The 14,719-nt window shown below is 45.0% G+C and overlaps 1 protein-coding gene across 4 annotated transcripts in view; it reads right to left on the reverse strand.

Moving 5' to 3' along the window:
* The window catches only part of MPHOSPH8 (M-phase phosphoprotein 8), a gene marked incomplete at its 3' end in the record, with an annotated part of 57,532 nt that overhangs the window by 946 nt on the left and 41,867 nt on the right, over window positions 1-14,719 (reverse strand). For 2 of the 4 annotated variants that reach the window (XM_079721605.1, XM_079721603.1), the window contains 4 exons: window positions 12,676-12,801; window positions 12,508-12,596; window positions 7,835-7,975; window positions 6,861-7,233 (listed from right to left, as the gene is read on the reverse strand). In XM_079721605.1, coding sequence (XP_079577731.1) covers window positions 6,862-7,233; window positions 7,835-7,975; window positions 12,508-12,596; window positions 12,676-12,801 — 728 coding nt within the window. Of the gene's footprint in view, window positions 1-682; window positions 811-2,935; window positions 3,091-3,874; window positions 3,888-4,864; window positions 5,020-6,860; window positions 7,234-7,834; window positions 7,976-12,507; window positions 12,597-12,675; window positions 12,802-14,719 lie in introns of those variants that run through there. The other 2 variants (XM_079721606.1, XM_079721604.1) reach the window with 2 other exon arrangements.

Raw genomic sequence — 14,719 nt, forward strand, 5'->3', positions numbered from 1 at the left:
GCAGTGGTTAAGAATCCGCCTGCCAATGCAGGGGACATGGCTTCGAGCCCTGGTCTGGGAAGATCCCACATGCTGCAAAGCAGCTAAGCCCGTGTGCCACAACTACTGAAGCCTGTGAGCCACGACTACTGAAGCCCGCGCACCTAGAGCCCGTGCTCCGCCACAAGAGAAGCCACTGCACCGCAACAAAAAGGAGTTCCCGCTTGCAGCAACTAGAGAAAAGCCCATGCACAGCAACGAAGACCCAACGCAGCCAAAAATAAAATTTATAAGACAAAGTTCACAGTGAATAAAAATCAAAATTATACTGTGATTACCTAAAATTAAGCATAAATACAACCAGTGTTGTTCAGTGTTCATATTTCGGTTTTTGAACCATGCACAGGCATGCTTTTCTTCCTTTTTGAATTCCCTAAATTTCCTTTAAGTGAACATTTGTAATTATAATGGCATTAAAAGGCATAATATTTAGATAGGATGTTTCTTGTACCATAAGAATTTATCTTCAAAATGTTAGTTCCAAGACTTGGTAGACATAATTTAAAGCACCGATAACCAATTAAAACAATTTACGATTATGGATTATTGCCATTTCCAACAACTACAATTCACAGAAGAATTTATGTAATCTGTGCTTTTGATTAGAAGACTGTACTCAGTAATGAACTATGGAAACTCTTACCAGGAAAACAGGGAGTTGAAATTTATCATTTAAAACAACGGCTTGTACACTACACGGTCCACAGAGGCGAGCAATGACCTCTTTACCCAAAAAGTTTGCGTGGAAAATAAACAGCAGGACGCCAGAGCCTGAATTGGGGAGATATAAATAGAGATTTTAATTCCCAACCCAACAGGGCCACTTTGCAGAGCCTGAGGGAGGAGGCCCAGTACCCCACCCTCGTCTGCAAGATTTGAGCAGTCCTCCAGGTGCAAAACCTGCTGGTGTTTATCTAGTGCTTTTCAGACCACAGAACCCTTTCTACTTCTAGTCTGAGTAGCTACTGACAGCTCATCGACAGGCTTTTTAAATATGCTTTGTCTACAGTAAAGTTATTTTTTTAAAGTGGTATTTAAAAGTTCCTGCTGAATGTATACATGTCAATGGAAGCAAAACCTGTAGACTGTGGTTTTTGAATGTGGGTTTGAGGAATTTTCCACTGTCTTCCACATACTATTTTGCCTTTTCTGAATTTTCTTATAATGTGAAAAAAAAAATTTGGGTAAGATTTGAAGCCTTTGAATATGCAAAATATTCTGCAAAATTCATTCTCTGAACAGAAACTGTACTTTGATAACATAAAACAGATACATGAGTTGTTTTTTTAACATGATGTTAAAAACTTGTGAATGAGGAGACTTCATAAAAAGACCCCTAAGAACGACTGGCTTTAAAATTTGTTCTGGTTCCAGGAAAAAAAGGCACACCAGGTCCCTGGCTCTTTTATCTCCTTCCAAGCTATGTGAGGTTTGACATAGGGTTTTGCTCTCCGTTTTATGACGCAGCTTCCCTGCTTAGAGCACCGAGGATGAGAGGAGAAGAAAAGGCCCGCGGAGGACACAGAGGCTCTTCTTGTTTTCCCCTCAGCTCCACTGTGAAAATGCAGCTGTGTCCCTGTGACTGTAGAGCAGAAAAGGCAGTGGAACCTCGTCAGACAGCCTGTGGGGTTGGCTGTCTGCAGTGAAATCCTATTAGAAAACACTTCCACGAAGGTCATGTTTCTATTCCTGCCGACCACAGTGAGAGGTATCCAGCAGAGGAATGGCCGTCCTTCGTCAGCTCTAGTCTGACTGAGAAAATACTCGATCCATACGCAGAATATGACACAACGGACCCTAATCAAGTTCCTGGTGCATGTTTCATGGTATCAGTATAAATTGTTTCTCTTCAGGTCTTAAGAGCCACACACCCCTCAAGAGACCAAGGTCAGTGTTTGTTAAACTTGAGTGTTTGCGAGTCACCCAAGATCTCACCAAGGTGTTGGCTGAGAGTCCTGGTCTGGGTGGGGCTCTGAGAGGAGACCACACTCCGAGTCTTGAGGGTCAGGAAAATCTACCAGGATCTCGCATCTGAGGACGACAGAGCATCTTTGGAAAAAACCACTAGTAGATGCAGACGTTGTGCAAGTGCAAAAACAGCCATACATAACCCAGGACTGTCCAGCTGGGTGACCGGCCAGTGCACGGACTCAGCTCACCAGCTCATGCCTGGCAGTGCAGACAGTCCACCTGGACTGTCCAGACCACAGTTCACTATCACTAAGATGTTGTGAATGGCTGCCTTTGATGGGTAGAGCTGTATTTTTTCCATTAATACGTATTTTTTAAACAGGTGGGTTGCTTTTTGTTTTTTTAAAAAAATAAAACAAGCCAGAACCCAGTTTCCTACCTTTCAGGCAGAGACACTGTCACCTCCACTCTGTATACGGAGCACCCGTGTCCTGGAGGAGGGGCCGTGGCCATGGTCTCTACCTGCCTAACAGAAACTAGGAAGCAGAACTGAAGTTCATCTCTTGCTACTAAACTGTACTATGGGACAAGACATTTTCATTTTTCTTTGTCTTTTTAAAAGGGCAAGACTATTAGTGATAATAAAATTCAGGGAAAATATTTATTTGGGGCTTATCATCTTGAAAGCTAAATTTTAATAAAAAAGTCAATTTTAATAAAAACTAGTATAATTATTAAGACTCAACTTGCATACTTTTAAAACAAGTGCTAACACGCTGCTGTGTGGACCCCTTGGGGTCACCTGGGATGATGAGTATCAGCTGCGTTTCTTTTTTTCTGCCAGAGCAGCAGTGCTATTAACTATTGTACATAATTATTACACATAATGGAATTTGTTAAGGTTTTTTATTAAAAGAATAAAGAGTTCTGCCTGAAAATCAGTTTATAATGTCACATTTCAAAATGAGAGAAAACACAGGCTTACCTTCTGGTATGTTCTGTGGGATTCTGTAATTGAAATCCATTGAAAAGTCTGGGCCCTCACAGAGACGATGACATGCTATTGGGAAAACTGGTTCTAGGAGAGCAAGACGCGCTTCGAAGTAATCCTTTATTGTTTCTTCCGCTACTCTTGAAAGCCTAATAAACAAGTACAGTAAACGCTGTTAATGTTTGTGTAGGGAAGCACCACGAGCTACAACATTATCAGACTATTGAATACAATGAGGCTTTCCCAGATCAACCTTAAGTGGGGGGGTGGGGTGGGGAGCAGCAGCCTCTCTCCTGCCTCCCTGCTCTTTTTTCTTAGCTCTCACACCTGACACATCACATGCCTGTCTGTCTGGAGGCTCCGAGTGGGCAAGTCTGTGCCCCGCTGCCACCCCTGCCCTCTGCGTAGTGCCCGGCACGCAGACAGAGCTCCATACACACTCCCTGGATGAGTCAATTAATCAGAAATAAGAATTCTGTTGGAAAATAAATCCAAGAACGGCCACACACAGAAAAGTCTTGTTACAGTACTTAGTTTAGAAAGCAGTCAAATAAGATGATTACTGCTAATTCCAAAAGTCTTTTCAGACGACGACCCTGCTGGGAAGGTAACCAACCCACCCCATCCCAGGATGCTCTGGTTCAAGGAGTGTACAGTCCCAAGAACCCTTTCGTCAGAGATGTAAAACCAAGCCTAGCGTCCCAGGAAGCCCTCAGCCTTGGGCAAACCAGGCAGGTTGGTCGCCCTGCTTGCTGGCCGCCGGTCACTGTCACCCGGGTGGGTGAAGGCTGTCTGCATCGGCAGAGTCCCCAGGCACACACTCCCTTTTTGGCCTTTGCCTTTTTTGTCTCCTGTCTGAAATTTACCTTGTTTTCTGCTTAGAACATGGATCCTACATCTGGAAGGGGAATAACCGTCTTTCAGGTGTGAAGATCCAAGTCATGTCCTGTGTTTGGTGGGTGAGGAGGGGAGGGGAAGAGTGGCTGTTCCTGCCCGAGGTGCCGACCCCGGGCTCTGTTACGTGGACAGTGAACACCCTGCCTGCATTAGCTTCCGTTCCTGAAGCTCCTGTTACGTGTTGCCAAAATAAGCAATAAAAAGCTACTAAATTACTTATATGAACTTCCAATAAAATGATTTAGAATTCATTTGAAAAAGCATGAACTTGAATGGGTAAACTGTGGTAATTTCCAGACAATGTAATTATTATTCAGTCCTAAAAGGAAACGAGCTCATCAGGCCATGTCAAGATACGGAGAAAACTTAAATGCCTGTCATAAAGCAACCCATCTGAAAAGGGCGAATACTGTATGATTCCAACCAAATGACATTCTGGAGAAGACAGGAAAAGTACCAGTGGTTTCCAGGGTTTGGGGGAGAGGAACAGGCAGAGAGCAGAGGATGTTTAGGGCAGTGAGACTACGATGTGGAAACACGTCGTCACGTTTGTCCAAACCCACAGGATGGACAACACCCAAGGGGAACCAGGGGCTCTGGGTCATGGGCACATGTCACTGTAGGTCCATCATCTGTAATGGACACGCCACCTGGAGAGGGTACACACCTGTGGCGGCAGGAGGTATACGGGAATCTCTACTTTCTACCCAACTTCGCTTGGAACCTAAAACCTGCTCTAAAAAATTACCTGTTAAAATATTTAAATGGTTTTAAGAAATGTTTGGCAGCCAAGTTAAGAGCATAATTAAGATTTTAAGATGATAACTCTTAGTATAAGTTTGACAGTTTCTAAGTCCTCAATAACTTGCAGAAAAATAATTCATACACCACTTTTAAAATTCATCATCTTCTGAGACCACAGACCCGTCAGGACTTGTACTTGACAATCTTTTTCTGAGCAGTTACACACAGGCCACTCCAATTATGTGTCCGAATAGGCACCGGACACATTCACTCCACACTTACGTCTCTAAGTGATTCTTCAGCAGGTCGTACACCAGCACATTGTTACACTGCTTTGCAAAATGCAGCGCACTGTTCTGGTGCTTTGACAGAATGTTGCAATCAGCCCCGCATTCAATGACAAGGCGGACGATGTCTGAATTTCCCCTTTTACAGGCCTGCGTCAGGAATAAAGGAGTAATAATTACTTGACTGTGGTCAGTGTCCCTCTCCACGCTGAGCTGGGAGTTAGTTCTCCGTGAAGGGAGGGAAAAGAACCATTGGGGTTGGAAAGCACAAGTGCTGTGGTCCTTTTCCTCAGTGAGCAGGACAGACAGGGCCACCTAATTCAGACCGTAGTCAAACGCCTCTCCCTCCTGGGCCTCCTCCATCTCTGGCCTTTTCCGACCCTTAATGGGTGACCCCTTTCAAAGCCAAATCCGAGTTTCCCCACCTACCTCTCTCCTGAGCTTAAGATCCACGTGTAAAACACCGAAGCGTTTCCAGGTCCAGTGCATGTAAAACCTTCCATTTGTGCCGCCCGTGTTCTCTAACTTAGGAAATACGGGACCAGCCATCACCTGCAATTACTAAGTCCTGTGAATCTGACCTCTTGAAGACTGGTCAGTCTGCCCACTTCTGTCTCCACTGTCACTACTTGGGTGCAGACTATTATTATCCACTTAATTTCAAGAACCTCCCTCCAAGTCTGCAAACCAATCCATTCCCCCCACTGTAACGGGGGACATTAAAAATAAGCAATGCAGCGAAACCCAACCTTTACTCTGCTTCTGACTTTCTCCAGGCTGGCCCTTCAGATGGCTCCCCGCTGCCGTGAGGGTTAGCCCCTAGCTCCCTGGCACAGATGCAGAGAGCCTGCCCCCAACCCCCATCTCACACCGCCCCCGCATGCTTCAAACTGTGCGAGCATCTGCTGTTTAGAATGTGCCTGGTGACTTCTCAGTAAGATGAAGTTTTAAATTCATGCTTTCACGTGCAACCTGTGCTCTAAACATACTTCAGTAGAAACGCACAAGGAGAATTGAAATTCAAAAGGAGGGCTCCTGGACAAAAGAAACATTTCCATGAATCAAAAGTGAAACAGAAACACCAGCAGTGAGCAAGGTTTAACCCCCAAGTGTGGAAGAAGGCCAAGGGAGCAGGTGACGCAGGCCTTTAGAACTGCACAGTCAAGCACAGACTCAGGACCAGGGCCCCCGCCAACTGGGGGCTCTGACCAGTCTGCCTTCCTGACTCGGGAAAGAAGGTCGGGAAGAGGTACCACAGACACACACCTTCTTGGTGAGCAGCTCACACAGCTGCACGGAGGGAGCAGGCAAGTGAGCCTCAGCCTCCACGCACGGTACAGGGTCGTAACCTGCTGTGTGGTCAGCATCTCAGGCCAGAAACCTGGAGCTGCCACAGGAACGTGCTGGACTGGGCGGGGTCCCCTAGAAGCAAATGCAAGACTGCTAAACGGAGGGGGCGCTTCAACAACCTTCCACTCAAAACTGTCTGCAGGGGGCTTCCCTGGTGGTGCAGTGGTTAAGAACCCGCCTGCCAACACAGTGGACACACTTTCGAGCCCCGGTCCAGGAAGATCCCACATGCCGCGGAGCAACTAAGCCCGTGCGCCACAACTGCTGAGCCTGCGCTCTAGAGCCCGTGAGCCACAACTGAGCCCGCATGCCTAGAGCCCGTGCTCTGCAACGAGAGAAGCCACGGCAGTGAGAAGCCTGCGCACCGCAATGAAGAGCAGCCCCCGCTTGCCACAACTAGAGAAACCCCGCGCACAGCAACAAAGACCCAACGCAGCCAAAAATAAATAAATTTAAACAAACAAACAGAAAACCCCCACTGTCTGAAAACCACAATTCCAGGCACAGAAGATGAAGTCACCAGTGTGAAATAGTAATGGGTGCACATCCCTCTTCTCCGCGCCCAGGTCTGCGCAGGGCACAGCCTGCTTCCCTTCCACTCACATGTTTCATCCCTGCTGACCTGGATCTTGAGGACGTGGCTTAGCCACCTGCCAGGTCCATCCCAAGGCTGAGCTCAAATCCACACGACTGAGCCTGGTGTCCACTGTACACAAGCTCATAGCTCCCTGTGCTATTCCCACCACGTTGCTCAGCACACCGAGTAACTGCCTCTTTGCGGGTCTCTTTCTCCCACTCAGCTGCGACCTGTAGGTCCACAGACAGTCTCGTCCCCATCATACACCAGCCCCAGCAGAGCAGCAGCTGGAGACCCCAGCAGGACCATGTTGCATGTGAGGGGAGGACTGCTCCACGGGAGGCATTTACCTTCATTAGAGCCGTCTCACCATTGCTCTGCTGGACGTTTACAAAAGCTCCTGCTTCCAAAAGAATAGCCACTGTCGTTAAAAAGTTCTGTTAAAGAAAAAAAAAAAAAAAGTAAATTTCTAGACGTTTTAAGATTTTTATCCACCAGGAAAAGTACTCAGGTTCTATCCCAAGCAGGATGGTGAACACGATATAAAGAGCTCCCCCGTGCAGGGTCGTGGGAAAGCTGGAGGCTGCGGGGAGTGGGCCCAGCACAGGTACCCATACAGCCGCGCACCGTCTGCCGGAAACTCCAACCTTAAGTTTAACCACTGGTTTCAGCATAAGAAACTCTGCATATCGATCTTTTAATAAGATAATATATGGGAACATTTTAATTATTAACCAAAAGGAACACTTAATTTAAATTGAAAAAGATTTTTTAAAGATCTAAGAATTAAATCAATATTAATACCTTAATCAGTTGTTCTTTTTCAATATAAATCACTTCCAACTAGATAAATGATTTTGCAAATTCAATTACAAAGTATGACTGTCAATAAAAACATATCCATTTATGACAAGTTACAGATGAACTGAACTATGAAAATTTAAAGTTACGTGGCTGTAGGACGGGTACATTTCCCCGCAGAGACAGACTCTGTCTCGGTCCCAAGACTATCGGACCAAAGCCTTCTGAGTGGCCGACCTTCTCGGCAGCATGGATGAGCGCGGTGGTCCCGTTCTTCTGCCGACCGTTCACTTTTGCCCCCTTCCTGAGGAGCAGCCTCAGCAGGTCGTCCTGCCCCCCAGCTGCCGCGAGCATCACCAGCGTCATCCCGCTTGAATCCTGTATTGGTTTTGTTTATGAAAAAACATGTCAATGTTTAATCAGAAAAATTTTAGAACTAAGTTTCATTTACTATGCGAAATCACTGAAATACATTGATTTATGCATCTATGTACTTAGGTTTTTCATTAAAATACCCTAACAATCAGAAACTAATAACCTTTAGAATTTTTCCATATGTGTTACCATAAAATTTTACAACTTCCACGTATTACGTTCTAAAGGCATATCAACACTCTGCATGATACAAAATGAACAGTGAACCCTGACGCCACATAAATGGCAAAGGTACTTATCTCAAAGGTCTCCTGTGTTTTAGGTAAAACAGGTGAAACGCACATATTCATTATATTCATTTGGTTGGCCCAAAGATAGAAGGCTAGAAATGACCATGAGAAGTCACACAAGTCCATTCTGTTGGTTACAAACTAAAATGAATGCTTTCTGGATGAGACAAATGTTGGCCTATGTAAATATAACCGCTGGGAAGTGAGAGTCTGAGTTCTCTAAGGATACAGAAGGAAATCCAGAAGTGGCCAACAGGACACTGATATGGTTAGTTTCTGAGAGTCCATAACAAAATAGAGAAATTAAAGAAAAGTTCTTTTAATAGAGATAAAACTACAAAAGGCTGACAAAAGATAAAAAGGTAACTATTAGCTAAAATATTTCCGATCACTAGTTCAAGCAATCAACATATGAGAAAACCAAACAATTTGTTAAATAACATCTGATAAAACCAAATTCCAGTAGTACAAATTAATTTAGCTGTAATCTGAAAGTCTGCAAAATTTGCCTGTCTGAGTAATTGGAGGGAACACAAATATAAGAAAAATGATTCTTGGCAATAGTACTTTAGACAGACTCAACAGGATCCACTTAAATTGAAATAAGGGGACCTCCCTGGTGGTGCAGTGGTTAAGAATCTGCCTACCAATGCAGGGAACACGGGTTTGAGCCCTGGTCCGGGAAGATCCCACATGCCGCGGAGCAACTAAGTCCGTGCGCCACAACTACTGAGCCTGCGCTCTAGAGCCCGCTAGCCACAACTACCGAGCCCACGTGCCACAACTATTGAAGCCTGCACGCCTAGAGACCATGCTCTGCAACGAGACAAGCCACCATAATGAGAAGCCCGCTCAGTGCAAGAGTAGCCCCTGCTCGCCGAAACTAGAGAAAAGCCCGCGTGCAGCAACGAAGACCCAATGCAGCGAAAAATAAATAAATTAATAAATTAAAAATAAGATGGTTACACCATCTTATGTGTAAAATATCTTCCTATTACAAAACATGTTACATGAAAAAAAAAAACACTTTTTCTAATTTTAGAAAGTGCCCTGTAGCTACTATGCTTTACTAATAAAGACCAAGCTACATAATTATTAAAGTAGAAAAAAAAAGGGCTTCCCTGGTGGCGCAGTGGTTCAGAGTCCGCCTGCCGATGCAGGGGACACGGGTTCATGCCCCGGTCCGGGAAGATCCCACATGCCGCGGAGCGGCTGGGCCCGTGAGCCATAGCCGCTGAGCCTGCGTGTCCGGAGCCTGTGCTCCGCAATGGGAGAGGCCACAACGGTGAGAGGTCCGCATACCCACCCCCCAAAAATAAGTAGAAAAAAAAACCCCATGTGATAAAATCCAATATCCATCCCTGATAAAAACTTAAGCAGCTAAAAAAAAAAAAGAAAGGAAGTTATAAAGGCTCCACAAGAAACTAACAGCAGGACAAATAAAATCTTCACACTCAGACCCTAAAGGGAAAATCCATCCCGATCAGGAACAGGATAGGATGGCTTCTGTCATCACTATTATTTAAAATGTCACCAACTTCACAAGACCAGAAAAATACTGGAAAAAGGAAGCAAAATAGTTATTTTGTAGCAGATGATCAAATTCTCTACCCAGAAAATCTAAGGCAAGTAACTTAACTATGATTAGAGGAAGAGAACTTCCCAGTGACTGGAAGACAACACAGAGAAATGACAGCTTCACCACACACGTGACAACAAGAGTGTGGGGGGAGAAAAGGCCCTACTGACCACAGTGAGATGATTTTTCTTCCTTTGTAAAGTTTTTATTAAAACCTTATTCAGATATAATTCAGATATCATACAGTTGACTTGTTTGATGGCTTTTAGTATATTCATAGATATATGCATCGATCACCACAATCAGTTCTAGAACATTTTCATTGTCCCCAAAAGAAACTTCATGGCCCTTAGCTGTCACTTCCCACCCCACCCTCCATTTCCCCAACCTGGGCAACTACTAATCGACTTTCTTTCATATTCTGAACTTTGCATATAAATGGAACCATATAATATGTGACTGGTTTCTTTCATTTAGGCATAATGTTTTCAAAGATCATCTGTATTGAAGCACACATCGATATTTCATTTATTTTTTTTGACTAATAGTATTCCACCATATGGGATATAACACATTTTATTTATTCACGCATCAGTTGATGGGCATTTGGTTTATTTCTACTTTTTGGTTATTATATATTTTTAAATGAATTCTTATTGGAGTACATATATTTTAATAGATCTTTATTAGAGTATAATTGCTTCACAATGCTGTTAGTTTCTGTTGTACAACAAAGTGAAATCAGCTACACGTATACATATATCCCTATATCCCCTCCCTCTTGCGTCTCCCTCCCACCCTCCCTATCCCACCCCTCTAGGTGGACAGAAAGCACCGAGCTGATCTCCCTGTGCTGTGCGGCTGCTTCCCACTAGCGAGCTATTTTACATTTGGTAGTGTATACATGTCCATGCCACTCTCTCACTTCGTCCCAGCTTACCCTTCCCCCTCCCCGTGTCCTCAAGTCCATTATCTATGTCTACATCTTTATTCCTGACCTGGAACTAAGTTCACCAGTTCCATTTTTTTTTTTTTTAAGATTCCATACATATGTGTTAGCATACAGTATTGGTTTTTCTCTTTCTGACTTACTTCACTCTGTATGACAGACTCTAGGTCCATCCACCTCACTACAAATAACTCAATTTCGTTTCTTTTTATGGCTGAGTAATATTCCATTGTGTATATGTGCCACATCTTCTTTATTCATTCATCTGTCGATGGACACTTAGGTTGCTTCCATGTCCTGGCTATTGTAAATAGAGCTGCAATGAACATTTTTGTACATAACTCTTTTTGAATTACGGTTTTCTCAAGGTAAATGCCCAGTACTTGGATTGCTGGGTCGTATGGTACTTCTACTGATAGTTGTTTTTTTTTTTTTTTTTTTTTTTTTTAAGGAGAACACTGTCCCAAATGTTCGGACCTAACAGTCCAGCGCAGTTTTCATCAGCTCTCCATTTTTTTTTTGGTGGTACACGGGCCTCTAGCTGCTGTGGCCTCTCCCGTTGCGGAGCACAGGCTCTGGACGCACAGGCTCAGCGGCCATGGCTCACGGGCCCAGCTGCTCCGCGGCATGTGGGATCTTCCCGGACCGGGGCACGAACCCGCGTCCCCTGCATCGGCAGGCGGACTCCCAACCACTGCGCCACCAGGGAAGCCCCTATTGTTAGTTTTTTAAGGAACCTCCATACTGTTCTCCATAGTGGCTGTATCAATTTACATTCCCACCAACAGTGCAGGAGGGTTTTTTTCTCCACACCCTCTCCAGCATTTATTGTTTCTAGATTTTTTGATAATGGCCATTCTGACCGGCATGAGGTGATACCTCATTGTAGAGTGTGTGTGTGTGGGGGGGGTACGCGGGCCTCTCACTGCCGCGGCCTCTCCCGTTGCGGAGCACAGGCTCCAGACACGCAGGCTCAGCGGCCATGGCTCACGGGCCCAGCCACTCCACGGCATGTGGGATCTTCCTGGACCGGGGCACGAACCCGTGTCCCCTGCATCAGCAGGCGGACTCTCAACCACTGCGCCACCAGGGAAGCCCCTCATTGTAGTTTTGATTTGCACTTCTCTAATAATTAGTAATATTGAGCATCTTTTCACGTGCCTCTTGGCCATCTGTATGTCTTCCTTGGTGAAATGTCTATTTAGGTCTTCCACTTTTTTTTTAAAATTTATTTATTTTTTTGGCTGCATTGGGTCTTCGTGGTCTTCGTTGCTGTGTGTGGGCTTTCTCTAGTTGCGGCAAGCTGAGGCTACTCTTCGTTGCAGTGAGTGGGCTTCTCATTGCGGTGGCTTCTCTTGTTGCAGAGCATGGGCTCTAGGCACACAGGCTTCAGTAGTTGTGGCATGTGGGCTCAGTAGTTGTGGCTTGCAGGCTCTAGAGTGCAGGCTCAGTAGTTGTGGCTCACGGGCTTAGTTGCTCCACTGCATGTGGACCAGGGCTCGAACCCGTGTCCCCTGCATTGGCAGGTGGATTCTTAACCACTGCGCCACCAGGGAAGCCCTGTAATTTTCTACGTTATACATTTCTAGAATGTTTGAGTCCTATGAAGTGAACATGTATCACTTTTATAGTTAGGAAAAGAAAGAATAAAACTGAATTATTTTAAAAGAGTTCCTTTCCATCTTCCTTTCATGAGATTTTTACAAAGACACTTTACCTCTTGGTCCAGGTTATATTCTTCACTTGAATTAAGTGCAACCTTCACAGTAATATAATCCCCGTTTTTCACAGCATCCCTCAATAAACCTAAAATGAAAGGAAAGATAAATTAGGTTTAAATACCTAGATTCATGAGGGGGATCCCCGTAATTCCAGAACTACTCACTGCTTGGAATTGCTTCTGCTGTTGTAAAATTCTCATCTTCCCCATCAAGATGTTTTTGAAAATCCTCTAATTTCATCCATTCCAACTGCAAATCCATGCCGAAACTCAAAATCTGTTGTCTGCCATCTGGAACACAGAAGAGCCTTATTAAGATACATTTTGCTAGACTATAAAAAAAAATACAATGCTGTTTTATTAAATATATGGTGCCCTAATCAGAATGTTACACACACTTTGAGCATACGTCACTATGTAACCGAGTCTCTAGTTAAATTTCTGATTTTCTTTGGGAAGTAACATGAATTATCCACTTTTAGAGGTCACACACGAAAAGGCATCAAGACAAATAGGTATACTATTAACTGTAAAATAATAACATATGAATTTTGGAAGCTGAAAGGAAGCAAGAAATCAAGGATTCAGTAGAGGAAGCTCTAACATTTCTTTCTTCGGCCGTTCTTCTTGGACAGACGGTCAGCCCTCCTCATCCGGAAGAGCCAGATGCAGAGCGTCAGCTGCACTGCGCCACCTTACAGGAGGGGCAGCTCTACACTGCTCCCCGCCTGCACGTACGTACAGGCCTTCTGAACGCAGAGACCAGACCCGTGAGTCTGCCTGCGGCCATGTCGCACTCGCTGGGCTTCTCCCCCTGGAAGCGCCGCCATGACGGCCCCAGCGCCCTGCGCTCCGAGCCACCCCCTGCACGCACGAAGCCAGCGCTCATTCCCACCCTCATGTGTCTGGTCCACGGACTCGTCAACACCAGGGCTGAAAACGTTCATTCTCTACGGGCAGTGCAGTGGAGGGGATCTGGAGATAATTCAACATGACCGCACTGGTTTAAAAAGTGAAAAGCACATCAAATACTTGATGGTAAGAGATAAAGGATTTAAACACAGATGGCCAGCAGGCACATGAAAAGATGCTCAACACTGCTAATTTTCAGAGAAATGCAAATCAAAACTACAATGAGGTGTCACCACAGAATGGTCAGAATGGTCATCCTCAAAAAGTCTACAAACAATAAACGCTGGAGAGGGTGTGAAGGGAAGAGAACCCGCCCACGGCCGGTGGGAATGTAAGCTGGTGCAGCCACAATGGAGAAGAGTACGGAGGTTCCTCAGACAACTAAAAATAGGGACTTCCCTGGTGATCCAGTGGGTAAAACTCCGAACTCCCAATGCAGGAGGCCTGGGTTTGATCCCTGGTCAGGGAACTAGAACCCACGTGCCGCAACTAAAAGATCCCTCAAGCGGCAACGAGATCCCACACGTGGCAATAGAGATCCCGTGTGCTGTAACTAAGACCAGGACCAGCCAAAAAATAGAAAAAAAAAAACCCCACTAAAAATAGAGCTACCGTATAATCCAGCAATCCCACTCCTGCGCATATATTCAGAAAGGACGGAAACTCTGATTTGAAAGAATACACGTACCCCTATGTTCATAGGAGCCCTAGTTAAATAGCCAAAACATGGAAGCAACCTAAACATCGACAGATGAATGGATAAAGAAAATGTGGGGGCTTCCCTGGTGGTGCAGTGGTTGAGAATCTGCCTGCTAATGCAGGGGACACAGGTTCGAGCCCTGGTCCGGGAAGATCCCACATGCCATGGAGCAACTAGGCCCGTGAACCACAACTACTGAGCTTGCGCGTCTGGAGCCTGTGCTCCGCAACAAAAGAGGCCGCGATAGTGAGAGGCCTGCGCACCACAATGAAGAGTGGCCCCCGCTTGCCACAACTAGAGAAAGCCCTCGCACAGAAATGAAGACCCAACACAGCCAAAAATAAATAAATAAATAAATGTGGGGTTAAAAAAAAAAGAAAATGTGGTACATATATACAATGGAATATTACTCAGCCATAAAAAAGAATGAAATAATGCCATTTGCGGCAACATGGATGGGCCTAGAAATTATAATACTAAGTGAAGTAAATCAGAGAAGGACATATATCATATGATATCACTTATATGTGGAATCTAAAAAAAATGATACAGGGCTTCCCTGGTGGCACAGTGGCTGAGAGTCCGCCTGCCGATGCA

Source organism: Hyperoodon ampullatus (assembly GCF_949752795.1).
Source record: "Hyperoodon ampullatus genome assembly, chromosome: 16".
NCBI lineage: Eukaryota > Metazoa > Chordata > Mammalia > Artiodactyla > Ziphiidae > Hyperoodon > Hyperoodon ampullatus.